Source organism: Ambystoma mexicanum, chromosome 3p (genome assembly GCF_040938575.1).
Source record: "Ambystoma mexicanum isolate Mex_15411 chromosome 3p, UKY_AmexF1_1, whole genome shotgun sequence".
Taxonomy (NCBI): Eukaryota; Metazoa; Chordata; class Amphibia; order Caudata; family Ambystomatidae; genus Ambystoma; species Ambystoma mexicanum.
The window spans coordinates 1,257,385,793-1,257,413,412 of record NC_090925.1 but is presented as its reverse complement, the minus strand read 5'-3'; the positions used below and the strand labels follow the sequence as shown (position 1 = coordinate 1,257,413,412).

Here is a 27,620-nt window from a genome sequence, read left to right as displayed (position 1 = left end):
GAGGAGATTGAGGGGGTTGGGTGGAGGGGAGCCAAGGGATGCAGGGGAGCTGGCGTGGGAGAGGAGATGGGGTGGAGGAGAGCGAGGACCGGATGCCTTGAGGTTTGGATGTGAAGTGTGAAGCCAAGGCAGTGCAGAGAGCCTGGAAAGGAAGGAGAGAGGTGGAGACTGAAATTGGATTTATGAGTTCCTTGCAGATTTTGAAAAGTTCAGCTGTGTTGTTAGTGTCTCCAGAGATGTGGACTTGGATGTGGGCACGCTTCTTGGAGCGAATAGAGAAGCGATATTGCCTATTTCTCAGAAGAAATATCCCTTTAACAATTGCTTGTTTTTCAACTCTGCTACAATATCCAAGGTGCTTTCATCTCCATGTTCTGCATTTTTTGTGTTGTTTTTGCAGGGGGGTGCTTTCGCTAGAAGTTTTATATTCAGTTTATTTCCTATTGGTGTTTAATGAAAATAGAACGTTGATTGGACATTCCTTGATTTGTTACTTTTGTACTGCTGTCTGGGTTGCAACTGTTATGACATTCACACCTCTTGATATGATATGATAGTTTGATATGATAGTTTATTTATATAGCGCCTATACACAATGAGTTTCAAAGCGCTTCAAGGCAAGGGAGGGAACAAGGGAAAAAACAATGACATTCTTACAGGCCATGAACAGTAAGGATGTGAAATTAACTATCGTACTCGGCCTGACGACATTTCAGATAGTGCAAGAGCTAAAACATAGATAAGGAAGGGAGGGGGAGAGTGGGAAGAAAATGGAAACATTCAGGCGACTACCGTACTAGGCCTGACGACATTTCTGGTAGAGCCGGAAAAAAAACAAGAGGTGAGGGAGAGGGGTGCAGAAATGTAGGGGAGGAACAAAACAAGCGACTATCATATTAGGCCTGACGACATTTCAGATAGTGCTGGAGGGGGGTTGGGGAGGAAAAAAACAGTAAGGGGAGGGATGAGGAGACAGACGAGGTTGCTATCATACTAGGTCCAGGGACAATTCTGATAGTGTAAGTGCATAGAAGAAAGTAAGGGGAGGAGATTGGAAAAGGGAGAAGGGAAAGGAGGAGAGAACAGAGAGTTAGCAGTCAAAAGAGTGGAGAATCAAGAGGGGAGAGTGAATACAATTGCAGAAGTCAGTAGTAACATAATGTTGCAAGCCAGGATACAAGATGAAGATGGGAACAGCATGATTCAGGGCCACCATGAGTGCAAGATGCAAAAAAAGTGCAGCATGAGAGTTGAGAAAGGGTGACGCACCATGAATGAATGAAGTCCATAAAAGTCAAATCCAGCATTGTCCACAAGACGGTGATGGTGAAACCAGAATGTATCAGGACAGACACCTGCAGAAATAGGCTTGAGTGGGCTGAGGGGGGAGCAGGGTAGAAGAATCAAGCAAAACAGGCAACACCTGTGTGCGAGAATGGGGGCACAAGGCAACATCACGGGGGGACCAGAGGGAGTAACACATGGTGGTGCATGCCTACCTGCTGTCTGAGCAGGGGGTCGGGCCCTGGGTCCTCCTGGTCCGAACAAGTCCAAACAAGAATTCCCCTTTTCTTCATCTGCCCTTCGCTTAAGACGAAGGAAGGAAGAGGCAGGGCTAAGAAGGGGGTGGTGCTTGCTAAGTGGTGAAAAAGAGCAGCAAACAGGAAGGCACCAGGTGGGCGGGGCTTAGGCCAGGTGACCTAGATCCACTTGCACCTGCTCCCCATCTGCAAAGGAAAAGAGGCTGGAGGGCTCCTTACGTAGGGAAAAAGAGCGGCGAACAGGAAGGCACCAGGTGGGCGGGGCTTGCTAAGCGGTGAAAAAGAGCAGCAAACAGGAAGGCACCAGGTGGACGGGGCTTGCTAAGTGGTGAAAAAGAGGGGCAAACGGGAAGGCACCAGGTGGGCAGGGCTTGCTAAGTGGTGAAAAAGAGCGGCAAACAGGAAGGCACCAGGTGGGCGGGGCTTAGGCCAGGTGACCTAGATCCACTTGCACCTGCTCCCCATCTGCAAAGGAAAAGAGGCTGGAGGGCTCCTTACGTAGGGAAAAAGAGCGGCGAACAGGAAGGCACCAGGTGGGCGGGGCTTGCTAAGCGGTGAAAAAGAGCAGCAAACAGGAAGGCACCAGGTGGACGGGGCTTGCTAAGTGGTGAAAAAGAGGGGCAAACGGGAAGGCACCAGGTGGGCAGGGCTTGCTAAGTGGTGAAAAAGAGCGGCAAACAGGAAGGCACCAGGTGTGCGGGGCTTAGGCCAGTTGACCTAGATCCACTTGCACCTGCTCCCCATTTGCAAAGGAAAAGAGGCTGGGGGACTCCTTAAGTAGGGAAAAGGAGCGGCAAACAGGAAGACACCAGGTGGGCAGGGCTTGCTAAGTGGTGAAAAAGAGCGGCAAACAGGAAGGCACCAGGTGGGCGGGGCTTGCTAAGTGGTGAAAAAGAGCGGCAAACAGGAAGGCACCAGGTGGGTGGGGCTTCCTAAGTGGTGAAAAAGAGCAGCAAGCAGGAAGGCACCAGGTGGGCGAAGCTTAGGCCAGGTGACCTAGATCCACTTGCACCTGCTCCCCATCTGCAAGGGAAAAGAGGCTGGAGGGCTCCTTAAGCAGGGAAAAGAAGCGGCAAACAGGAAGGTACCAGGTGGGCGGGGCTTGCTAAGTGGTGAAAAAGAGCAGCAAACAGGAAGGCACCAGGTGGGCGGGGCTTGCTAAGTGGTGAAAAAGAGCGGCAGGCAGGAAGACACTAGGTGAGCGGGGCTTAGGCCAGGTGACCTAGATCCACTTGCACCTGTTCCCAATCTGATACCCTCCCCCTGACTGCAGTTACCACAATAGGGAAAGGCAGTATACCTATTGACTGTGCCTGTTTCATCTGTATGACTGGGATCACTGTTGTATTGTAGTAGTGTGAAGGCTGAGTAGGCGATTTTGCCACTACTCATCCTTGTACTTGTGCAGAATCCCTCTTGTTACCACATTTCTAGCAGGTGTCACTTTCCACGGCATTCAGTCCGTTCATCTCTGCCAGACCCACATACATTCTTATCAATAACCTCTTGCATTAAATCTCTCCTGCATGTCAACGTTGGCCTTTGGACTATCTGAAAGAATCACTTGCAAGCACAAGGATGGGATATCACACCTAGTACATGATTCCAATCAATCAAACAGGGTGGGAAGACTCCTGTGTCACCCTCATGTAAAATCAAAAATATATCCTATGACTTTAACTTCCCTGAGATACGCTTTAGTACCCTGCCTATAAAGCCGCACTTCACCTCCTGCTAGGGCAAACAATTGCCTTCAAATGTCACAAATGAGTAGAACTTCCTGTCTATTATCAATTACCTACAATCAACAATTCACTCAGGCTGCATATCCATGAATGAAACATAAAGAGCAGTTATTGGCATAATTGGCATCATCCTCATATATCTAGACAAAGATCACCAAACACTGATGACAGTCCATGACCTCTAGACAGCAAGGGAATAGGACGTTGATGATATAGAATAGTTCTCAAATGGTTAATAGACTGGATGAGGATGTCAGGCCCTGTTCCTGAGTGCATCTGATCTATCTTCCAAAGCCACAACCACTGAATTAGAATTGGGGCAGGTAAAACTTCAAAGATGGTGTTTAAACATGTGGTTTGCCCAAGAGATCTTTGCTTTCGCCTTACCTGTGTATCATGTAGATATGACAAGTTCCCAAAGTGCAGTATGTGCAGTTCTAGGCATTTAGATGTACCCTCTCCTGGAAAGCTAAATAGGGGGCAAAGTTAACATCACTCTCTGCCGGGGCCATGTATACTACTGGATGAAAGAAAACTCGATTTAATGGAAAGAATCAGAAATCTGTGTGCTGGGTTTAAGCATGGGTGGCACAGGTCCATTTTGTGGCTTGATATTGTGAACAGCAACCATGCAGATTTTATTTATTTTTTAATTTGGGTGTAGTCGTCGATTGGCTGTCAAGTTCTTACCAAAATTAATTCTGTGGTCAAGGGTGACAAATTCTATCCAACCTTGCTCAGTTTGACACTAAACAATAATACACACTTGTTATTGAGTGCACCTTACCAAGTGCCTGGCCATGACACCATCCATATTGGCCTGTACGTAAATTTGTATTTTTGGCCAAAAGCAGAACATTTTGCGCAAAAACACATTACATAGGACAAGGAACGATAGTAGAAATTCTGTCATTCTGTATTTTTTGTCAAAAGCAGAACATTTTGCGCAAAAACATTACATAGGACAAGGAACGATAGTAACAATTCCATGCCTATGTGCTTTGGAATTTTGAGAGCAAGTAGCTTAGGAGGAAACATGACGTGTGAACAAGCTGTGACCTTAAACCGCAAATCTAAGTGAAGGCAGAAGAATGTGGGGATAGGACAAGAGGGAATACGGACAACTAAGTATCAGCACAAGAGGCTGGGCAGGCATATGCATGGGAAAACCCAGTGCTAGGCAGGGGAAGGTTGAGAGGGGTGGGTATGGGTAGCAGTGAAGGCAATCAGGACTAGCCGGGGGATAGTCAGTGGTCATGGATGGAGTGGGTGGGGGGGGGACCAGGACAAACCAGGGGCAGAATCATATTCTAGGGTTTCAGACACTTACCAGAGAGCCAGAACAAACACTATCATGCCAGGGGTCATGTAGAAAGGCGAGTACAGGGTAAGTCTGTGTATTAGGCATTACGTCATTCCCAATTAACACACAATAAAGTTATCAGATGGTCCTGCAAAATGAAAAAGCAAGCCCCAGGCGCTATCCTAGGGCTTAAAGCCCTCCCACTTTAAGGGAGAAGGCATAATTCTCATGGGACGTCCAGCCTGTGGCTCCGATGGCATAAGCCTGTCATATTTCTCACTATGGAGAGCCATGTATTTACTTATGTTTAAACTATCATTAAAGTGAAGACAACAGCAAACATACAGTGGCAGAGGACAACGCCTGCCCAGGCAATAATGACGGGGGTACACAGGGCGATGGGGTTAATGGCTGCATTCACTGCCAGCTTTCGAAACTGCCACCCCCAGCCTCTTGAAATGTTGAGGCTGGCTCCACCAATGAGTCAGTAATCTGCTTTGCAAGCACTCAATTGGCTGCATGTGAAGCTCAGAAATAGATTCAAAATGTCACTGCACCATACACATTGCCAGGCCTCCTGATATGACACTGTAGGGCACCATTTATTATCAAACAGAACCCTCCAATCCAGCAATATTCAAGCAATGGATCCAGCAACAGAAAGTGAAGGAGAAAATACACAGGTCGACTCTTATAGTACAGGAAACCATGCTCCTAGCACAAACTACCAGATGTACATGAAACATTTTTTTAAATGGAAATATTCAAGCCAGTCTAATGACTTGCATCTCAATAAATATTAGAAAAGGGATGCACCTTCCTGAACCACAGAATATAGGCTGTAAAATATACCATCAGGGATAAAAACCTGTACCTCAACATACCACTAATCTATCTACTCACCAAGGGGTTGCAGTGCCATAAATCCTAAGACTCAGGGCCTCTTGGTTTATGGTGCAGCAGAAACCAGTTTACTTCACAATTTCCCTTGAATCTCCAAAGGCGTTTCTGGCACTAGTACCTTTCTTATCCGACTCACTATTCTTACCCTGGATTAAGAGAGACGTGTGTCTCAAGTCAGTTTGCAGTTCACCACAGATCTCCTTCAATGTTTCTCAGCATGTTGCCTTGTTGCCTAGTGGAATTTTACTATTTGTATAACCACTGTGACAAATCTTTAGATGTCCTTTCTCCTATGGGGGAGAACCCTTCTCATGTGGCCACGGTGGTGCGGCCACAGTCCAATAATCCCCCTGGGGTTGGGGTGGTGCATTGCGGGAGGATCACCTGGGGAGGGAATACCCTTATGGGATGAGGGACGACACCCTAGGAGAGAAGCAGTATATTTCTACCACGGTCCCAGCTCCCTCAGCCTCTTACCCTCTCCAGACATCTGGAATCCTCCATACTCGTATGTATGCAAGCAAAGTAGAAGCTGTCCTCCCTTTAATCATACTGAGTCGAAGAACAGTCATGACATCCTGACGAATAGTACTGAGACGAAGAAGATGCGCAGAGTCCAGAGGAGCAGCCGCAGAACTGCAGTGAGCTGACCAGCCTATTTAATCTAGCCAAACAAGGCAATCGAATAAAAAGTAAAGAAGGATTTCTGACCAGTCCTCCCTGGAGGAGCCACGAGGAAATTCACCATGTCAGCCGGACACAGGAAGAAACTGATTGCTCCAGAGCCTGAGATGCAGAAAGGGACAGCATGATGGCAGAAGAAGGCAGTAGGCACTCCTGAGGCTTTGGAAGTGCAATGGCTTCCTGAAGGACGATTGATGCTGCAAAGCCATCCTAAGTACCACGAGTCAAGAAGCTGGCAGAATCAGAAGCCCTCGTGAGCCAAGCATACAGGTAAGCGAAGGGGCAGAGAACCACTGGGAGCCAGATACATTAGTGGCAAGTAGAAAAGGGAGAGACATATCCCAAAATTATGGTCTGGGACCCTGACAAGCAGAGGAAGCAGTGGCAAGCAGAAACGGGGAAAAAATACCCCGAACCTAGGGTCTGCAACCCTGATACGAAGAGGTGGTGGCAAGTAAAGAAGGTGGAGGAATACCACAAACCTAGGGTCTAGGATCCTGAAAGTAATATTGAAGAAATGTTTACATCCTTGATCATGTATGGTGTGCTTGGCAGGAGAGTAAACCAAGCCTACCCAGAAAGACAAATATTGAAGACAGGCGAGTCTCAGACTTGCACACCTTACAGAAATATATCAGTTGCTCATCTTCATATTGACAGTACCTGTGAACCAGGCTGGCTGTGCATTAGGTAGTACTTGGCAGGAGAATACACCAAGTCTACCTAGGAGGAGAACTGTTAAAACCAGGCTAGTCTGTGACTCGCACCCATATAAGAAATACAGTTGTTACTCCTCTTCTTAGTCAGAGTACCGGGAAAAAGAACGACCTGTGAGAAAGTAAAGAGTGACTCACTTGCTAGTCCTCAGGGATCTCTCTCTCGGGTGGCCGGGGCACAGCCAATGCCTTTGGATCCAGACCCTGGGAGTGGACCAGTGCGGGAGGATCACTTGGGTGGGGGGTTTTCAGGGAGTGGGGGTGAGGCACCTGATGGTGAGACGCGGTATTCCCCCTTTCCCATGCCCATACCCCATCCTATTTTATAGGATTCTCCAACATCCCAAAAACCCACCACCCCTTTCTACACAAACACTGGGCCAAGGGAGAGGGCCACTGAGTAAAGAGGCTTACACTTACATATCTCATTGGACATGTCTCACTTATCAGGTCAGGCAAAGCCAGGCACTTTATTTTAATCACATACATCTGATATCCATTAGCTCCCCCCACATGGATAAAAGGCGGAACATAGAGATACACTCTGAGCAAGGTGGAAGTACATATTCCGGGGGGCGTAGGGAACCCCATGAAGATCCCTACAGGAGGTCGTTGAAACCGTGAAGGATATGCAGAGAGAGCCAAATCCCAGACAAGAAGAAACCTGCATTGTGTTTCAAGGACGCCAGTGACCCTCCCGGGTGAATGACAAAGTTAGGAAGGCGAGGCCAAGCCTGTGTGTTTAACCTTGACTTGTAAATCAAAGCCAGAGAGACAAGAAAGGAACGCACACAACCAGTGAGTTAGTGAAAGACATGAAAGGCCAGTTTGTGTCAAGGAAAGATTGGAGCCATGACAGTGCATCTCACAATTGAAGGTCGAGCGTGTGCTGATCAGATTGTGAAAGAAAGCAAAACATTAGTGAACTTTTAAGTTACCAATAACTGTGAAGCCTGTGATACAGAGTAATGGAGTGGTCCGGCGAAAGGAAGTAGCCCACTCGAAAGACTCTGCAACATTTTTTGATGTCTTGTTATAATGCGGCAAAGTGAACAAACTCTGAAATGAGCAATAGTCAAGATTAACCCCGGCGAAAGGGGAAGTTAAAAGGTGAATGCTTTAAGAGAAGGATTTCTTTGAACTTTTGTGCTTGTGGTATGGAACTACCAAAACCAAGTGATGCTGGGGCAAATAACATAAGGGAGAGCTGAAGTAAAAGTTGAAGTGGTCCTGCGGAGGTCTATAGTAAAAGCCTTGCACATTCGAAATTCTTTGACATCAGGTCAGAGCCTGACTGAGGGAGACCTTGAATATAAAATAAGTTAGGGGAAGGGAATCCCTAACAGATGTGAATGAAGCTTGGGGAAGGGAACCCCTGCAAGTGCTGTGATTGCAAGGTCAGAGCCCGGCTAAGGGTGACCTACGTGAACTTTTGTTGAACTGTGAAAGAACTTTTGGAAAGCTGGAATAAGTGACTTTAACGTGGAAGGCCAAGCAGGCCTTAACCCACGCTTTGAACTGCCTTTGTTTTGATAGCCTGAGCCAGAGTGTGTTATCCTGTTTACCGGGGCCGTCTTACTACGTGCTGCCCATACACATTCCCTTTTTACACACTTTTTGCATAAGAGATGCGCAGGCATTAGGTTTTGTTAGTATAGGCCATTTTAATTTGACAAAGGCTGACTAGGACTGTGTTTTCTTTATTATTTGATGGTAGAGACTACTCCCATCATAGCTATAGGGCAAAGTAGGAGTTTTTCCAAACCCCAAGAATGTAATAAAGGTTTTTATTGAGTTGTTAGTTTGAGCGCTAGAGTTAGGGTTTTGATACAATGGCGGACCTATCTTCATTTTGGACATCCTGATGGACCCATTTAAGATGTGTGTTGAGGAAGGGAAACCCCTCTTACCATTAGGACTACTGAGGCCTTTCTCCCAACTCTCTTTTCCTTTAAATTAAAGTCTGTAGCAACAGAAATGCCATCTGTGTGTTGGTCTCTTACTACTGCACCCTCACAGCACATTCTCTCAGCCGTCTGGCTGTATAATTGAACATATTGGGACTCTTTACAAGGCTGGTGGTTATTCCAGAGGATTTACCATCAAACTTGACTAACGGTACAGCCACTCCATCGATTGGTAAGGTAATTTTAACTCCATTCCATTACTGCCAAAAATGTACCACACTGCCAAAATCTTAAGGAGTCTTATTATCTTTACCCTTGAACTTGCGAACCTGCTGCCACTTCGGTAAGCCTGAATATCTTCTATTTAAATCTTTGCCAGATTCAGAAACGTTCTAACTGAAGCTTCATGTATAAAAATTAATTTTCAAGTGGAGGGTGCGTATGTGGGTAGTTTAGGATTAAGTATGCACAAACATGTCACAAACAGCAGGCTGTTCACTCTTGGGAAAGCTATGCACCAGTAGAAGTATAGTCGGGATGTTTGCATGAACTATCATCTCTTTAACCAGTACAATGATCAAGAAGAGAATAGGCACCTACTCTGGACATCGGGGTAGAGGATCATATACAGAAGCGCCAAGCGCAGGGTGATGGTGGTGGTCTCAGTGCCTGCCGTAAACAGGTCACTTATTGTGAAGAGCAAGTTTTTCTCACTGAAGCTGCTGATGGGGTCACCTTTCATCTGAAAAGAAAAAACAAAAAAGGGGTGAATCAAAGTCAGGTCAGCGGCACTCAGTCAATGATTTAAGATAACAGTGGATTTTCAATAGAAATGAGTATTGAAGCATCTCAGAAAGTAAGTATATTGATGAATATGCTGGCTATGATTTCAAAACGTCAGGACTCTTAATCAGCCAGTCCGGAAAGAACGGTGGTGGCGGATTTACCACCACTGTTCTTTCTGGACCAGCTGACTCGTAATGAGGCCCAGTGAGAAATTGTGAAGCTGGGAAGCATTCCTCACATCAAAGCATCATTTCCAGCAAAAAGACTTGCGGTTTACCTTTAAAAGTGACACAGGGCATTCCACACAACAAAGTAGCAATTACAGTGCTCTGCATGACACAGAATGAGACATTCAGTTTACATCCAACGGCACCATGGAGCAGCCTGCATATCCAGCAGGAAACCGACACACTTGGCACAATGCAAACTTGGAGATTGTGCTGAAAGTGGGCCACCATTACCAAATGCCGATGGATCCGCATACAAAAAGGTTGCAGGGCTGTATTGTATTGTATTGTTTATTTATAAAGTGCCTAAACAAGGCAAGTGTTTCAAAGCACTCAAGGAGGGTGGGAACATGGGGGAAAAAAACAACAGTCGCTCAGAGCCATTGAAATTCTGAGACAATAATAGTCTGCACAGGCAGAGTAAGTGCATAAAATACATTTAACAGTTTGAGTACAGCAAATAGGCCTAACAGTGATTGTGCAGCTTTCCCAGTGCAATTAAGGGGTGAAGACAAAGGAGAACAGACAGACGATCTTCAGGCACAGTGCGTACGGATCGTGCAAGTGCACAGGCGGTCACAGAGATGGGGAGGTCCAAGTGCACTCGGTCGGTGAAGACTGGGGTAAGTGCAGAGAGAGCCACTCTCATGGGTTATTACTCAAGTGCAGTGAGTGTGGTTGGGGTGTAGGGCCCTGAGGAAAGTGCAAAAGAGGACTGGCGGGGGTGTCAGGGACCTGTGAGACTCGGAGATATACCTGGCGCCCATTCAGCAAGCTGTAAGGAAGGAGGAAGGAGAGAGGCAAGGTTAGCAGGGAGAGAGAAGGAAGAGGAGAAGAGGAAGGTGTTGAGGAGTTTCCGGATCTTAAGAAGATCAGACTCAAGATGGAGAGCGGCAGGGAGGCTATTCCAGAGGGAGGCACCTGCTTGGGATAAGGATCTCCCTCCAAATCTCTGCTTGGAGAAACATGCCACTCACAGAAGGTTCGAGGTAGATGAGCAGAGGGCTTGTGAGGGACAGTATTTAGGTAGGCAGCATTGCAGGTATGATATAATATGATATGATAGGTTATTTATAACGCACTTAATACCCAGAGGTTTCTAACCGTGGACCAGGGGATCAACCCTGTGGTGTTCCGTGTCGTCTTGCTTCCAAAGCGAGCATGTTGCCCCCTGAGCTATCCTCCCGAGGTAGGTAGGTCCCAGACCACACAAAGCCTTGAGAACATTGCAGAGGTTCTTGAACTTGATCCTTGCAGCCACGGGGAGCCATTGAACGTATTTCAGCGCCAGAGAGATGTAGTCCCTGGGTTTGAGGCCAAGGATAAGTCTTGCTGTTCTGTTCTGGATGAGTTGCAAAGGGCGCAGGGCAGAAGATGGTAGGTTGGGGAAGAGGCTGTTGCAATAGTCCAGCCACGAGAGAACCAGGGCTCTTGAGGTGGTGAGCCTCCTGCGGAAAGTGAGGAAAGGTAGAATACCTCTGAGGAGGTGCAGTTGGTAGTGGGACTTTTTGGCGATGTCTGAGATGTGAGAAGAGAAGGAGAGAGTGGAGTCGAAGATGACCCACAGATGTTTTGCCTCATTGGTAGGTGAGGGGGCAGGACTAAGGGAGCATGGCCAGTGTGAAAGTGGGAAAGCAGGAGCAGGGTTCCCAATGAGGACAATCTCAGTCTTACTGGCATTCAGGCAGAGATTGTTGGCAGCACACCAAGACTGAATTGCGGATGGAGAGTCAGGGATGAGCGAGGAGGAGGTTGAGGGTAGCCTGAAAGAGAGCTGTGTGTCATCCGCATAACACTGAAAGTTAGAGGTAAATGTAGAGATCCTGTGGGCCAAGGGGGCCATGTATATATTGAAGAACGAGGGAGACAGGTTAGATCACCGGGGGACACCACAAGTAGAGAGAGTGATAGAGGAGAGGAAGGACCCATGTTCCACCTGGGAAGGCCAGTCAGAGAGAAAGGAGGCGAGCCACGCCAGGGCCTGATCTGTGATGCCCATGGTATCACAGAGACAGGTGATCAGGATGCTGTGATTTACCGTATTGAAAGCAGAAGAGAGGTCAAGAAGAATGAGGACAGAGGGAGAGTCAATATTTTAGAGCAGGTCTTCATGAGTGTTCAGAAGAGCAGTTTCCATGCCTCTGGATGCTCTAAAGCCAGACTGATGGTCATGGAGACAACAAACAGATTCAGTTGGAGGGTAAGTTGAGTGACAGGAGATCGGTCGGTAGTTTGCTAGAATAGATGAGTCGGCAGAGGGTTTTTTGAGTAGAGGGTGCACAATAGGGAGCACAAGAGAGTGCTTGAGAGGAGAGAGGAAAACTCCAGTGGCAGAGGTTAGCCAAGGCTGGAGCGAGAGTGTCAATAGTGTCCTTGATGGTTTTGGAGGGGCAGCGGTCCACGTGTTTGGAAGAGGCTTTCATAGACCGGACTTGTCTAGAGACTTTATCAGGTGTAACGGGGAGAGGGAGGAGGGAGGAGAGAATAGGGGGAGGGGTGGGGCGGCCAAAGGGGGTGCAAGAGATGTTGGTGGTGGAGGGGGAGCGGAAGAGAGATGTACTGTGTTTTGGTGGTGAAATGTGCGGCCTGGGCCGAGCAAAGGGCCTGGGTGGGGGCAGTTGAGGATGTGGTTGCAGTAGGGTTGGCCAGTTCCTTGCAGACTTTGAAAGGTTCGGCCATGTTGTCAGGGTAGCCAGTCTTTCCATCGAAAAATGTTTCATTGAATTAAAATCCAACAAAAATGATCCATTGAAATGCATTTCCTTCGAAATGCATATTCATTGAATGAATTTTGATGGATTGGGGGTATAGGGAGAGGACCCCTGGGGTTGAGGGGGGTTTGGGAGCACCCCCCCCAACAAAAAAACCCAATAAATAACACAAGTTACAGAGAGCTGTCCAGCGCTGAAATATATTAAAAATGTCAGCACTGGACAAGGGTTACATTTTTTTAAATGGGCTTTGGGGGTGGGGGTTAGGAGGGGAGGATCCCTGGGGGTTGAGGGGGGTTTGGGGTGGGGACCCACCGTGTGGGGATCCCCCAATAAACAATAAATAACACAAGTTACAGGGAGCTGTCCAGTGTCAAAATTATAAATTTCAGCACTAGACGGCTCCCTGTAACGTTATAACTTTATGCATGTTTCATCGAATTTCCATGCAAAAAATGTAGAGTGTTTATATAACGAAACCCTATTCGATGAAAGGGTTTCGATGCATAAACACTTTGTACTTTATGTTTGGCAATTCGATGGAACATTTTTCGTTGGATGACTTTAGATGCATTTTATGTACGATGGCAAATCTTCGATGGAAAGACTAGTAACCGTTGTTAGATGCCGCAGAGATGCAGGCTTGAATGTAGACTCTTTTCTTAGAGCAGATGCAGAGTCTTTATTGCCTTTGAAGAAGGCGGCAGGCCAGTTTGTCCGCGGGGTGGACCTGAAGATCCCCATATCCGTTCTGCTGCTGTGCACTTGTATTTAAGGGCAGCCAGGTCAGAGTCGTACCAAGAGTTGCACTTTTGGCAGGCTTCAGTCAGACCCTCATGACAGGGGCAAGAATGTCAAGAGTGTTGGAGATGGAACAGTGAAAATTAAAGAGGGCTGTGTCATGGTGGGAGTCACCCGCATGAGTAGAAGGAGGAGAGTAGGTGGGGGCACATGCAGCCACTGACACCCTTTTCATGGGTCGGATGACCTTGAAAGCTGGAGGTGGTGTAGGGTGTGCCATTGCTAAGGGAGAAGAGAGCTTCAAGTGAGGAGAGAGAAGAGAATGATCAGTCCATGAGAGTGAGGTAGTGAGAGGAATAGCGAGTGGGATCTCTGTGGAGATCAGAGCATCCAAGGTGTGGGCAGCCGTGTGCGTTGTACCAGAGGGTAGAATGGAAAGAGAAAGGAAGTCACACAAGTTGCGGAAAGGTCCTGAGGAGTCCGGAGAGTCAAGATGGATGTGAAGCTCACCCCAGCAGGAGGAGTTGGGAAGATAAGGAGAGGAGAGAAGAGGCCAGGTCAGTGCATTCTGAGACGAAGAGGGTGGCCAGAGTAAGGGAGGCGACAGGGGAGAGAGAGAGAGCCTGCAGACCAGGCATTCAAAGGAGGAGTAGACCTGAGAGGGAATAATGGAAACAGGGATGCACTCAGGAAAGATCAAGGCTACTCCACCTCATGGCATGTTGAGCCTGGCACGGCGAGGATCTTGTAGCCTTCAGGGAGAATTGTGTCAAAATGTGTGACAGAGCTGTCCCTAAACCATGTCTCAGTAAGAGCAAGAACATCAAGGAGGTGGCAGATGTCAGAAGAGTGCTTGACAGCCGAGCGAAAGTTTAGTGTGGCAACATGGAGCAGCTTGCCACTTTTGAAGGGCTTATGGAGGGGTGCTGGGGACAGAGGTCCCCCCGTAAGTGATAAGAGTGCCTGAGAGATAGAAGTAGGAGGAGGCAAGGATGAAAAGGGTGCCAGGATAGTGGAAGATGGCAAGGGAGCCTGTGTGGGAAGGGTCGCAGAAGCAAGGGAGATCCAGATGCGGCTGCAGTGAGTGGCCAGGGCAGCAGGCTGGAAGAGGCTGAGGGGGTTGTCAGTGTAGTGTGAGTAGGCAAGGGAGCCTGTATAGTTGAAAGCAACAATGGGGGAGTTGTGAGGGGGTGGTGAGGGGGCAAGGAAGCACAGGTGGGCATAGTTGGCAAGGGAGAAAGGGAGACTGGGCGGCCGTAGAAGTAGGTGGCAAGGGAGCCAGTGACGAGGAAAGAGGAAAGTTGATAAGGCGAGGAAGGAGCCTATCAAAAAGTAAGAGGTTGGGTTGAGGCCCTTGTACCAGGATGGTACTATTTCGATAGACATTTATGATGGCCCTGGAGGTGGAAAAGGAGGCAAGAATGGCCTCCCAGTGGGTGCCACCATTTATGTATGAGGAAGAGTAAGGAGCGAGGATGGGGCATATGGTGAGTTCATAGGTCGGTAGAAGGAACGACAAAGATGATGTCAGCGAGAGTCTCTCTGGCGGAAGCACTAATGTAGGAGTCGGCGATAGGAAGGCCTGGGTTGAAGGCAGGTATGTCCTTCTTGAGTTTCTTCCTGCCAGACTTAGTGAGAGGTGAAGGATAGGAGATGTAGAAGCAGTTAGAGAAGATGAGGGAAGATAGAAAGTGCCATAGTGAGGGGCACAGAGTGTGGTACACTTAACCAGGCAGTGCAGTTGAGAAACGTGGGAGGAGGTAGGCAAGGAGGGAGCAAGCACACAGGGAGACACAAACAGGATAGAGAAAAAACAATGGGAAATGAGGAGGGAGAGGGACCAGATAACAGACCAGAAGAGAGGACAAGGGGGTAACCAGTCAGCACATTCCCATGAAAAGCAGGATGTGAGCACACCTAAAAACGATTTTTAAACAAGCATTAAAAACAATGCAGGATGTGAACAGAGCAAAATTCGATTTTTAAACAAGCAACCAAATCAATGCAGGATGTGAACACAGCTATATTTGATGTTTAAACAAGCATCAAAAACAATGCAGATTGTGGACACAGCTAAATTAATTTTGAAACAAGCATCCAAAACAATGCACGATATATTGTCTGAGTTTTGTCAGACTTATTTGCAGACCTTGTGGAGTTTTGGCCATCAAGACTATATCATCCGCATACATTATGCACGGAAGAGGAGTAGCATTGAGTATTGGTGGGTTTGTTGTTGACGTTTGGGTGGATTCTTCAAAATTTGATGTAAATAGATTAAACAAGGTGGCCGCAAGAGGGCAACCTTGTTTGAGGCCATTAAATGTTTCAATATCATCTGTTAATACTCCGTCTTTTGTCATTCTGACCTGTATTTCTGTATTGGAGTAGAGTTGTTTTATGTGTTCTAGAATGGTTAGCGGACAACCCCATTTTGTCAGTTTTTCCCATAGTTTGGAACGGTTTACCATAGCAAACGCTAGCTACAGGTTGATGAATGCTGCCTACACCTATTGTTTACTCCTTATTGCCTTGTGTTTAATTATATTCAAAAGGAATACATTGATGTTTGTTCCGACACTTTTTATGAATCCAGTTTGTCTCGTCTCCTGCCTCTGCGTGATCTTGGCCCATGCAGTCAGTTTTCCCAAGAGGTAGGAAGCGAAAATCTTTCCTAACGGATCCAGGAGGGCCATGGGGCAGTAGTTGCTCGGTTCTTTTGTCTCACCCCATTTATGGAGTCAGGATGGCTTCTTTCCATCTCCTGGGGATGTTATTCGTTTGATTAATCAGGGCGAATAGTTGGTCACACAAGCCTGCCCATATTTCAGGGTTATGTTTAATGATGGCATTCAAGAGCCCATCGGGTCCCGGAGCTCTGGATACATTCAATTAATTGATTAGTGTAAAGATTTTTTCACAGTCCCATTCAATTGACCATTTCTTGGAAAGTTGGTTTGGTTGTTCCTTGGGGTGCCTCCTTTCTTTATATAATTCAGTAAAGTATTCCCTCCAGCGTCGCTCCGGCACATCCTGGATAATATGATCTTGAGGATTATCTTGCGGATTGAGTAATTTGCATAAATCTCTTGTATTATTATTTTTTAAGCATTTCAGGATTATCTCTGCATCTTGTTGTTTCAACATCATTCTTGCGGTTTTCAGCCAATTGGTGTATGTCAGTTTTTCGCTTTTCATAGCTATGTATTTATCTTCCTGGTTTTGTTTGTTTATAAGTTTTAAATTCTTCCAGAGTTCCTTCTTTCTTTCCACAATTTTCGGATTATACCAATGTGTTTCCTTTTCTGTGTCAGTTTGTTGGTTTGAGGTTGTCTGAACGGACACAAGATCCACTCATAATTCATTTTCTCTATTCCTTTGTGATTTGAATTTTAAAAAATGGAGTTAAGCTCTCTGTTTGTTGTTGGCTAATTCTTAGTCTATTCAAACCCACGTTGACTTCAAGGGAGAGGTAAACCAATTTTTGGCTTCAGAGCATCAGCACTGGACCTGGAAACCAATAAAATATGATGATCACTATTAGGAGAGTATATATTGTTGGTTTCGTAGATTTAATTTTTTAGTTCCTCAAAGGTATATATTTAGTCAATAATGGCATTTGTATTCCCACGGGCCCATGTAGGTTTTGGTCGATTCATTTCAGTCTCCAAGAGGTCCAAGCGGTGGAGATTTCTGTAGGCTATTTCCTTATTCAACCTTTGAGCTCTTGGTGGTAAACTTTCACGGTCAAGTACTGTTCCATCAGATGCAAACAGATGTAGATTTAGGTCACCACAGATTATAAGGTCAATCGGGGTAAACATCTCGCAAGCACAATCCAAAGGTGTAAAGAGCACATATATGAAAAATGTGTCATCTATCGTAATTGGATTCCAGTATATGTTCATGATCCCTAACGTGTTGGCCTTCGTCGACTTCACAACATAATTTCTGTTCTGGAGATGTTTACTATAGTGTGTGTTGAAGAATAGTAAATTCGGCCTAGGGGTTCAAGTTTGTTGTTTCGATGATTTGTAAGTGTGCTTCAACTCTAATCATCGTCAAAAGTCCAGAAGATGGACGTCCTTTTTTCCTTTTAGTCGCTGGGTTCTTAAGTGTGTTGTATCCCTCACATACTGTTTGGGTGTTTGGAGACATATTATTTGATAGTTATTCAGATCGTGCAATTTCGGATAAGACAAATGGACATGGCCATGCGTGTTCCATGAACATAGGGATGAAAGACCTTTCTTAGGTGGGGGTGATTGTTACAAATGATCATCCCTTTTAGGACTCCTCAAGTTGTTTTCATCTTCCATTTCTCTCCAGAAGAAATGTTTAGAGATTTCAGAGCGTGGCATGTACGGTTTTCTCTCATTGTTTTGTGCTCTCGAGTAGTAGCTGTAGTTTCTAGAGAGCTTACTTCTTGATACATGTCACTTTGTTCATGGTCCTTAGTATTGTGATTTTCTTCATCGTTGTATGATTTTTCTTGGTCTATAGTGCAGCTGAAGCCTAAGGCCCTGAATTGTTTCCCCATATCGATCGTCAGTTGCCTTGTGTGGCTGGTGTAAAAATCTATACATTTATCGAGTGTGTGGTCATCCAAGAATTATACCACTTTTATATCATTAGATTTATGCATTTCAGTTGTGGTAGTACATGGAATAGATGCAGTGTATTAGTTCTATTTAAAATAAGTCTGTCATTTGTTGTTTCCATTCGTTCTAATAATATTATGTTGAAGTTTCTCTGTTTTTGGGGATCTATAAACTGTGGTAGCTTAGGTCTTTTTTCAATACTTCGATCTCTTGTTCCGGTTGTTACATCGTTGTTTTCACATTCCATGTTTGTTGAGGAGGTTTGTTTGCATATAAATTGTGTTAGGGTGTCATCAAAGGCGGCATCTGATATCTCTTCACATGAGAGATCAAACATTATGGAGTGAATTGTGTGACCTTCGCCGTATTGATCAATAATGATAAGAGACGATTCATTCACGCAGGAAGCGTTTTGAATTCCTGGCTCTTCATCATTGTATTCTTCGTCGATGTATATTGACATATTCATCAGCACTTCTAATTTGGCTTGATCTTCACTTTGGTTGACTCCCCGTCGGTCATTTATAGCGGCATGATGCAGAATGTTTGGGTACTTTTTGTCCTTCAACTTTCGTTGATCGAAGAAAAAAAAATGTGGGGATTTTATTAACAGTATTCTTTATCAGCAAGGAGAGATTTTGCAAGAATGCCCTGGACCCTTGTTGCCTTTTTTTACTGTTTTTGTCATGCTTGTTTCTGATTTGGTATTTTTTTTGTACGATTTTGAGCAAATATCACAAAGTTCTCATTTTCTTTTGGGGTACACATGGTAGGATTGGAGGTCAGCAGATCTAAGTGTGTGACTCGAGGCGTCTGCTCAGAGGTGTCATAAAGTTTGAGTTATAGGTGGGTTCGGCTGAGTGGCTTTGTCACCATCAGCAGTTATCGGTGGTCTTTATGATTTCTTTATTAGAAGCCTTGTAGACTGTCTTAAATTCCTTTGATTGTGTTGTTGATTCTGTGGTAACTCTTACACTATTTTCATAATTTTCTATAGAATTTGTGTCTCGTATTCCTTGTTGACTATTATTTGCAGACATCACGGCTATCAACGCGGTTGTCAGCTGCATTTTGTCAGCACGATCGTTCCTAGCAATGTCGTACAGCCGGGTTTGCCATTGTGCACTGGCTTCTGCTTCAAAATTTAAACAGTCTTGGATTTTGCTCATGAATAATTCAGTGTGTATTATTTTGGTGTGAATTCGAGCCAAAAGGGTCGCCTGATCTTTTAAGCACTCGACTTGTAGCTTGAGAAGCAGGATAGTTGCTTGAGACGTTATTGCTATGAGGATGTTCTGTAGATCGGCCATGGTGGTTGGAATCAAGTCCTGTTTGGAACACTGAGAGGTATCACACTGGCATTTGTTATTAGCATTGTTGGTTTTCCTTGAGTCTTTCGATGGTTTCATTGACACACGTTAATGAGTTAGATGTAGGAGTGAAAGTCATCGCATCAGTTGGTATTGGGTGAATATCATTCTAGAGTTTAGTGGCTGTGTTTGTCACTGGAGGGTGTGGTATTTACATCATATCTACGTCCTTCCTGACTCTTGGGTGACCAAACATATCTCTTCTTTTCTCGTGATTTCTCATTAGCGATTCAATGTCCGTAATATCTAAGGAAAGTCTCGCCGTCCTTGGATTATTTGTTTGTAACGGTTCCGATATAATCGCTTCAGAGAATGCTCTCCGCCTGTAATTTTTATGCCATCGTTGTTTTGTTAACTTGGCTTGTGATATATCAATCGGTAGAACAGAGGGGGGTGGATCGAGCATTTCAGACTCAGACGTTATCTGTGTTATGTTGGGTCGTTGGTTTCCATCTGCTAGATTGTTCAGAAGAGTCTCGTTAGTCAGCTGGATTTGCAAATGTGTGTTTTCTGTGTCCCGTGAGTCACGCTGTGTGGCTTGTGGGAAATGTAGTCCTTCACTCTCGCCATGTAGATAGGTTACGTTATAATTAGTTTCTGCTGAAACAGATTCCCACCTAGCAGTCTCCCCCAATTGCATGTGACTCTTATCGCATGGTGTGTCAGATAGCGTCTCATCGTCAGGGGGGAGAATTCTACTCACAATTTTGGCTGTATCTGCCGACGTGTTTTGTGTCGTCTCGGATTGTGTGTCTGGGTGGGGTGATAGAAGGCAGACCGCAGTTGGTAAAAGCAGGGTGAAGGATAGGTCCAAAAGTGATTGGGTCTTTGCGCGCTGTCTGGTCCGCGGTCCGATCAGGACCTCCATCCGGGAGGACACGCTAGTTGTTACTCTGGGATTCTGACATGGTGATGTCATCTTATGTCATGGTTGTTAGTCCTTGCAGTGCACAGTGGTAGCGCGAGTTATGGTTGCATATTGTACCATAACTTGTGAATTTCTGTGGTTTATAGGTTTTACCTGTATCCATAACGTCCCTGTAGCAGCGATTTTCCATTGAATTTCATAGGTTTTGTAGTGGTGCAACTTAACCATAACGTCCCTTTAACAAGGTTTTTTTGTTGGTGAATTTCATAGGTTTTTAATAGTGCACTGAACCACACCGTCACAAGACCTCTTAGGAAGGGTTACTCCAACATGATTCTCACTCCCAAGACAAGAAGAGTCCGCCCTGGGGGCTCTAGTTTTCCCACAATGGCCACCTCCCATTGGAATGCCCTTCCCACGCACCTAAGAATGATTGCATCCCACCAAGCATTCCGCAAAGCAATTAAAACCAAGCTTTTTGTCTAAATACTGTCAATGACCACTATGTAATAATGATTGCATGTCTGTATGTTCCTTTGAACTCACCTGCTCTATATGTAGTTATCTATTACCAATGTACCATTTGCTTGTAACCAAGAGACCTCATGGTCGCATGTGAACCACTTAATCAAAAGTTCTTACAAAATCTCATGTAACAGCGCCTCGATGCCTCTGGGCTGTAAGTGCGCTATACAAATACAAATAAAATAAATAAATAATGCTTTAGGCTAGTTTTTTGCAATAAAGTGGAAATGGCTTTAGTAGCGCAACTTAACCACAAAGTTCCTTGAACAATGTTTTTTGTGTGTCAATTGCATAGTGCATTGTAACCATAACAATGCTTTAGGCTATCTTTGTAAATAAAGCGGAAATGGTTGTAGTAGCACAACTTAACCATAACGTCCCTTTAACAATGTTTTTTGTTGGTGAATTTCATAGGTTTTTCGTACAGCACTTTAACCATAATGTTGCTTGAGGGTCGTTTTTTGCAGTAAAGGCAAAAGGTGTTTAGTAGAGCAACTTAACCATAACATCCTTTTAACAACGTTTTTTGTCAGTGAATTTCATAGGTTTTTAATAGGGAACTGTAAGCAGAACGTTGCTTTATAGTAGTTTTTTCAGCAAAGTCAAAAGGTTTGTAGTAGTGCAAATTAACCATAACGTCCCTTCAATGTTTGTTCTTAGTGAATTTCAAAGGTTTTTATTACAGCACTGTAAACATAACTTTGCTTTAGCATACTGTATTTGGAAATGATACTATGTTTGTAATAGCGCACCTTTATCTTAACGTCCCTTTAGGAATGGTTTGTGCATGTGATTATCACAGAAAGCTCCTTTTACGGTGTCACAAAGTAAGTGGCAATGAAGGGAGTAAGTGCATGCATCGTATACCCGCCACACAATTGTTTGCTAAATGGAAGGAACGGTGGTAGTGTGGAAAACACTGCAGTGGAAACAGGTAGAAATAGGTCCCTGATGAAACAGATAGTTGTGTGTGTTGCAGAGCATTTTCAAGGGCGCAAGTGCGCAACACCAATGAGAAACATTTTTCGTGTACTTCCAAAAAGGGCACCAAAGCAATGAGTGTAGAGCAGGCACAAAAGGAAAATGCAGTAATAGCAAAAAGAACGCTATTTGTGGGGGAAAATGCTTGTGCTGGCAAAAGATAGATTCCCATTTGTTTAGTAGGACAATGGCACAAGTTGTAAAAAGAGACAAATACACTTCTTCATAATATACCGCGCTTTCTCTATTTCCGCACCAAATGAAAAATAACCTCCCTACGTGGGTGGCTGCATATTGGGAAACAAAATCATGCAGCAGATTGGAAAAAGAATCATTGCCTGCCCTCAGCACACTAAACATTGTGTTACATGGGGTGCATTTCTCCCTATGCAAGCAACAACAATAACGTTATCTGAATCATCAGGGTGTTGCTAGGTCTGGAAAAGACCCGGGGCTACGCTGATGTTGGAACTGTCGGGACCCGGGGCTAGCTAGTCTTTTGGCTGTAGCTCCTGAGATTCTATCCAGGGCTACAACCAAAAGATTAGGGGCTATAGCCTCCTTAGCCCCCCCCCTAGCAATGCCCCTGTGTATCATTGTAACATTGTATAGGTAAATATTAACCTTGTTGTAACCTCGCTATGATACCTAATGGTCTGGGCGTGTACCAAATGAAATAAATAAATAAATAAATGGAATAAATAACGTCCTCTGGAACTAGCATCACCAAAGTCTGACACAAAGAAACCAAAAGCAATCACTTCAGTGTACATGCGCCATACGCGTACAAACCCACATGATACATTGCACACAACTCCCATCGGACGCACTTTTTCATTCACTGTCAAGTAATGTATGTGCAAATCACACACAGAACATACGCTGTGGTGCGTACAACACAGAGCCATAAACTCATCCTCTGCATTAAGGTGAACAAATAGATCGTATTGCACATGCTGTGCATGCATTTCACACCCACAAAGCTTATCGCGCAATCCCGTGTCCTCCACAATCACAAGCAGAATATGTGCATTTGCAAAATCGGCATATGTTACACTTACAACCCTGCAATTATTTGCAGCTGTGCATGTGTGGGAGAAGGAGAATAAATGTCAACCAAGGTAGGGGATATGCTTTGTAGTGGAGGCTTTTAAAAAAAAGCTGTTTTTCTAAAAACAACTTCCAAAGTAACAACTCCTTTGTCTGGCTTTTATAGTGTTTTTTTTTTGTTGCTCTGTGCCTCACATTCTTAAAATAGCGTGTTCACTGCAGCCTGTAGATTCGAAAACTAAATACCATTGCCACTGTTCGACAATGAAATGCCATTTCCATTGAGAAGGTGCAGATATCGATGACCAGTCATCTCATTCTTACAGGAATACATCCCAGCAGCAAGCAAAAAGTTGCACACACTTCTGTTGATAAGATGCCTTCCCACCTCTGACTGCAAACAACATTAATTTGAATAGTTATATACTGTACTTGGTGGTATACATGAGAAAATCACCTTTGCAGTGGCAAAATGCGCTTCACTTCTTTCATCATCTTTTTCAGTTGACAGTACACACTTGCACAAGCTATTAAACCCAAAAGCAATGCTCCATAATGCACTATCACTGTGTGTACAGTACCTAAAGTAGCCACTCGTCGACATTCTTCAACCAAATGGTGGAAACTACGGAAAGGGACACCGCACCACAAAGTCTCCACTTCGTCCAAATTCAAATTGCTATTGAGGCCTCTTTCAATGGCATACTAGAGCAGATCGAGCACAAAGTGATCACCCACTATCAAAAGTTTGTTTTTCGCCATCTCTGCCCACCTCACTACACACAGGAATTAAACAAAATATGGCTGCCTTCTCCTGTGACGCACAATCCAAGCACCTCATTGGACAATTGCAACAGTCGCATTTCCACTGGACAGCATGTTCAAAGGCACAGAATATAGCACGTGCTCCTCGCATAGTACCGTTAGAGCCACACCCCAACAATTAATTTACAGTCCTTCTTCCCCTTCCACTATCCTCTTCCCACCACACCGATTAGGTATTTGTAAGTTCTGACACACACATCCACCAATGGCCTCCAATATTTCAGCATCCTGCAATGTCACTTCTCCACAAAAGTTCATAAGTACCGTTAAAACATTAGGCTGCACATGTGCTGTCATTGGGAACCATTTCCAGTTAAAACTTCAGTGAAACATTGCAGTAATTATGCATGCACATTCATGCACATAAGCACCCATCACCACAAAAGAAACTGATGGACATTTTGTTCTTAGCAGTGTGTGCACAACTCTTTTAGAAGTACTTGTGCACACGAAATCTGCTTATAAGCGTCCACTACGTCTTTAAAAAGCATACTGATGTTCCTCCCATCTGCCACCATGAAGTGGCAATTTGTTGGTATATGCTTCCAACGTTTTTATTTACCCATATCATACACTATATTAGCTAATCAGTACCTCTGTTCTTGCCTTCCCACATTGATGCCAAATGTGTTCCCCACTAACCCACCTACTACATAACTCGTAAAAGTAAGGCACTAAATGCACCACTAAATGTATTTTAGGAACCTACAGGCACTTTCCAAAAGGTCAGTGTCTGCAGGAGTGTGGTGCTTTGTGCGCTACACTGTTGCCACAGGCTCTTTTTAAATTTGCCCACCTCCACTATCTGTCCTCACCAACTCATGAATGAAAGAATGCGCAACTTGTCCTTCGCCTGCACGGCAGGTATCCTACCTCTGCTTTAGTAAAATGAGTGCGCTACCGCCCACTAACCCCGAACAATAAAATAAAAGCCCTGTGCATTGTGCAGAATGACATCTGGTCCCTGGGACCTCAATACCTTCAACTCTCACTTCCTACATATCTGCTTGCTACACCTTTTTCCCCGCATCAGCTTCCTACTCTGTCCGGGTCAGTTGCTTCTACACGCAATCAGATGATGGTACATGTCTTTCTTCTGCTGCAGCCTCCCTGTGCAACACGCTCTCTGTCTCCCTGCACCTTGAGGAGAATAATGGTAGGCTCGCAAAGCACCTGAAAACCTTTTCATGTACTTTTTCTTTTTCCCCTGCTGACTTCCTGGCTAAAAAGTATTGTGCACTGGTTTCTTACCCAACCTATCAGTGTCCCATTCCACCTTCCTCCCTACACTTCCACCCCTGCATTAGCTTTCAACCACCTCCCGCACTTGCGTACTGCTTTCTAGAACCCTAACAGTGCACACATCACTTTATGTCAACACTTATCTTCCACTTGCCAGCACCGGCCATAGTTGCATGTATTTTTGTTTCTTATTGTTTCCATTGTATTGTTCCCATATACTGCACTTTGCCCTCCCCCTTCCCATTCACTTACGCACGATCAATGTCTGCTGGCCTAGAGGAATCAATATCTCTTTATGGCCTCCGTTCTGCATCCCTTTCCTCGGCACTCCTTCACACACGTGTATGTATGCACAATACAAACGGCAGAAAGTACCATAGCAAATCATATGATATAATGCACACAATACATGCAAAACAACATCATGGCTGCCACGTACTTTATTCACTTCCCAATATGGTCTTCAATTGTAATGCATGTACTACAAATGTCTGAAAAGTGAACCCACAAAAGCAGCAGGGAATGCATAGTAGCTACGTTACGCAAGTGCGTTCAGCCCATGCATACAAACATGATGCATGCACCTAACCTTGCACACTTTCACCACAGCCTCCAACATTTATGTGTACAAACAAACCTTCTCTCAGTCTTTGTGTACACACCACAACCAGTAAGCACATTGCCCAATTGCTTTGCCTCCTAAGTGGCAATGCTATAGCGGCCATCCTATAAACAACCGGATGTGCCAAGGAAGAATCCTCACAGTACCGTGGATTGGGCGGCATTACCGTGCTATACACTAGAAGGGAGAGGGGGCTTGAGAGGGTGTTAGGGGTCGTGGGGGGTGAAATAAAGGGGTGGGATTGTGTCTTTAGGATAGTGTGTAAAACCACTGTAGTGGCCTAGAAGGATGACAGGACGCTGTATGGTTTCAGTGGGTGTTTATTTAGACACCAACACAATAACAATGTGGGGGGGGGGTTGGGTATGGTCCAGAACAGGGCTGGGGTCCCTACTCAATGTTCTGCTGTCTAATGATGCAGTTAACTTCACTGCATCCAAGGTGTAATGGAATGAGATACACTTAGCCAGCAAGAGCCCCCAGGAAGCTGTCCTGAGCCTTGGTATTATGCTGTGCTACCTGGGCCTCTGTCAGGTGGGCCCTCTCACTTATGAAGCTCCTTCCCAGGAGGAGGGCCGGGGCTGACTGTCTTGGTCATCTTCCCGCCGAGGTCTGGCGTTCTGTTCTATTTGCGCTCTTCGCGCTCCTTAATTCTCGCTACATCACGTGAGGAGTAGTCCCCACAAACACTTATATTTTTTTTGTCCTTTTTGTCATGTTTTTATTACATATATGCATTCATACATTTTTTTTCTTCTTCTTCTGTCTTTAGCTCACTGTCTGTTTCCTTCTCCTCCTGACATTTTTCACCACTGAACATTAACCGTTATCTTACATTTCTGCAGGATTGTCTGCAAAGCTTCGTGCACAGTGGCAAACACAACAACATTGCCAATGGAAGTAAATAAAATGCCATTTCCATGGAACCACTGGAACTCTCGCCGGTTATTAATGCTCACATAGTCCGTGCACAACATCCCAACACTGGACATATAGTCGCACATGCTTCTATTTATCCAATGTCTCTGAACCTCCAGCTGTGGACAATTGACACCAGCATGCTCCCATTTTCCTCTGGGTGTAATCGATGAGAAAATCACCTTTGCGGTAGGAAATATCTGCATCATAGCTCTCATCAACCTCTTTAAATAAACGAGCAAACAAAAACACGACATGTGTCCCAAATGTAGTCCTCCAAAATGCACAACCTCCACATCCACGGTACCAACAGAGGCCACATATTTGCAAAGAAGATCCATGCAGTCGAAACCCCACTCATAAATCGTGACCCAAAAAGCCTACACTCCTTCCAAATGAAAATCAGTGTTTCCACAGCATACCTGTACAGATCGTGCACAAAGCTATCACCGACTATAAGCACTCGCCGTCTCTCCATATCCGCCAACTTCAATACATCTACCTTTCAGTAAATATGTCACAGCCCCTTCTGTTAAACCACACCCTCCAATCCTCAATGGAGAATCCCCACAATTCCATTTGATAAGGCGCCATGCTCATAAAGCCATGGTGGGGTATGTGCACTTTCCCAGCTACAACTAAGACCACGCTCCATATGTCCCCTTTAACAGTCTGAGAACACTTTCCCTTTGGTTCCTAAGCCCCTCCACCAGAAATGTTTCCTACAGAATGCCCTATTTCTGCATCCACAACAATCTGCCTGCGCACCCAGCACACCTTTTCCCTTGCACTCAACACTCCAGCCCTGCCCACACCCACAACAACACTATGAATGCATGCATACGACCATGTACGCAGCTAACATAGTACACAAATGTAACATACATAGCAGCACTTTATCCCAACTCCCTCACTCACTCCATAAAGCACCCATTGACGAGAACAGGTTGCAATTACCACCATCCACAAACATACCATAGCCTCCACCACACGTACCCACTACCATGCAGAAAATATAGTTTCACTAGCAACCTAACCACAACATTGTCACAACATTTCCCCTACCTCACCAATTCTGCACACATCATAGTAAAGAACCCATGTAAGCTGCACTTCATTCATACCCTGTGCCATACCGCCAGTATGCACACACTGCACCAAGTGGGCACACTGCGTGACTTTTCATTGCACCATGTCCAATCATACATCCAAAACTTTACCACATTCTACCATCCAGCTCACCTGCGGAACCAAACATACACACTTGCCAGCTCATTTGTACTGCTCTATGACAATCTGCAAAGTACTGCACAACCATTCTTGGCAGGTAATAACTGTCTACCAGATGCACAGT

At 45.2% G+C, this 27,620-nt stretch overlaps 1 protein-coding gene across 1 annotated transcript in view; it reads right to left on the bottom strand.

Annotated features, from left to right (window-relative positions):
• The window catches only part of LOC138580053 (cytochrome P450 2D15-like), a 421,564-nt gene that overhangs the window by 75,461 nt on the left and 318,483 nt on the right, over positions 1-27,620 (bottom strand). The window contains exon 7 of the mRNA XM_069650288.1: positions 9,400-9,541. Coding sequence (XP_069506389.1) covers positions 9,400-9,541 — 142 coding nt within the window. The remainder of the gene's footprint in view (positions 1-9,399; positions 9,542-27,620) is intronic.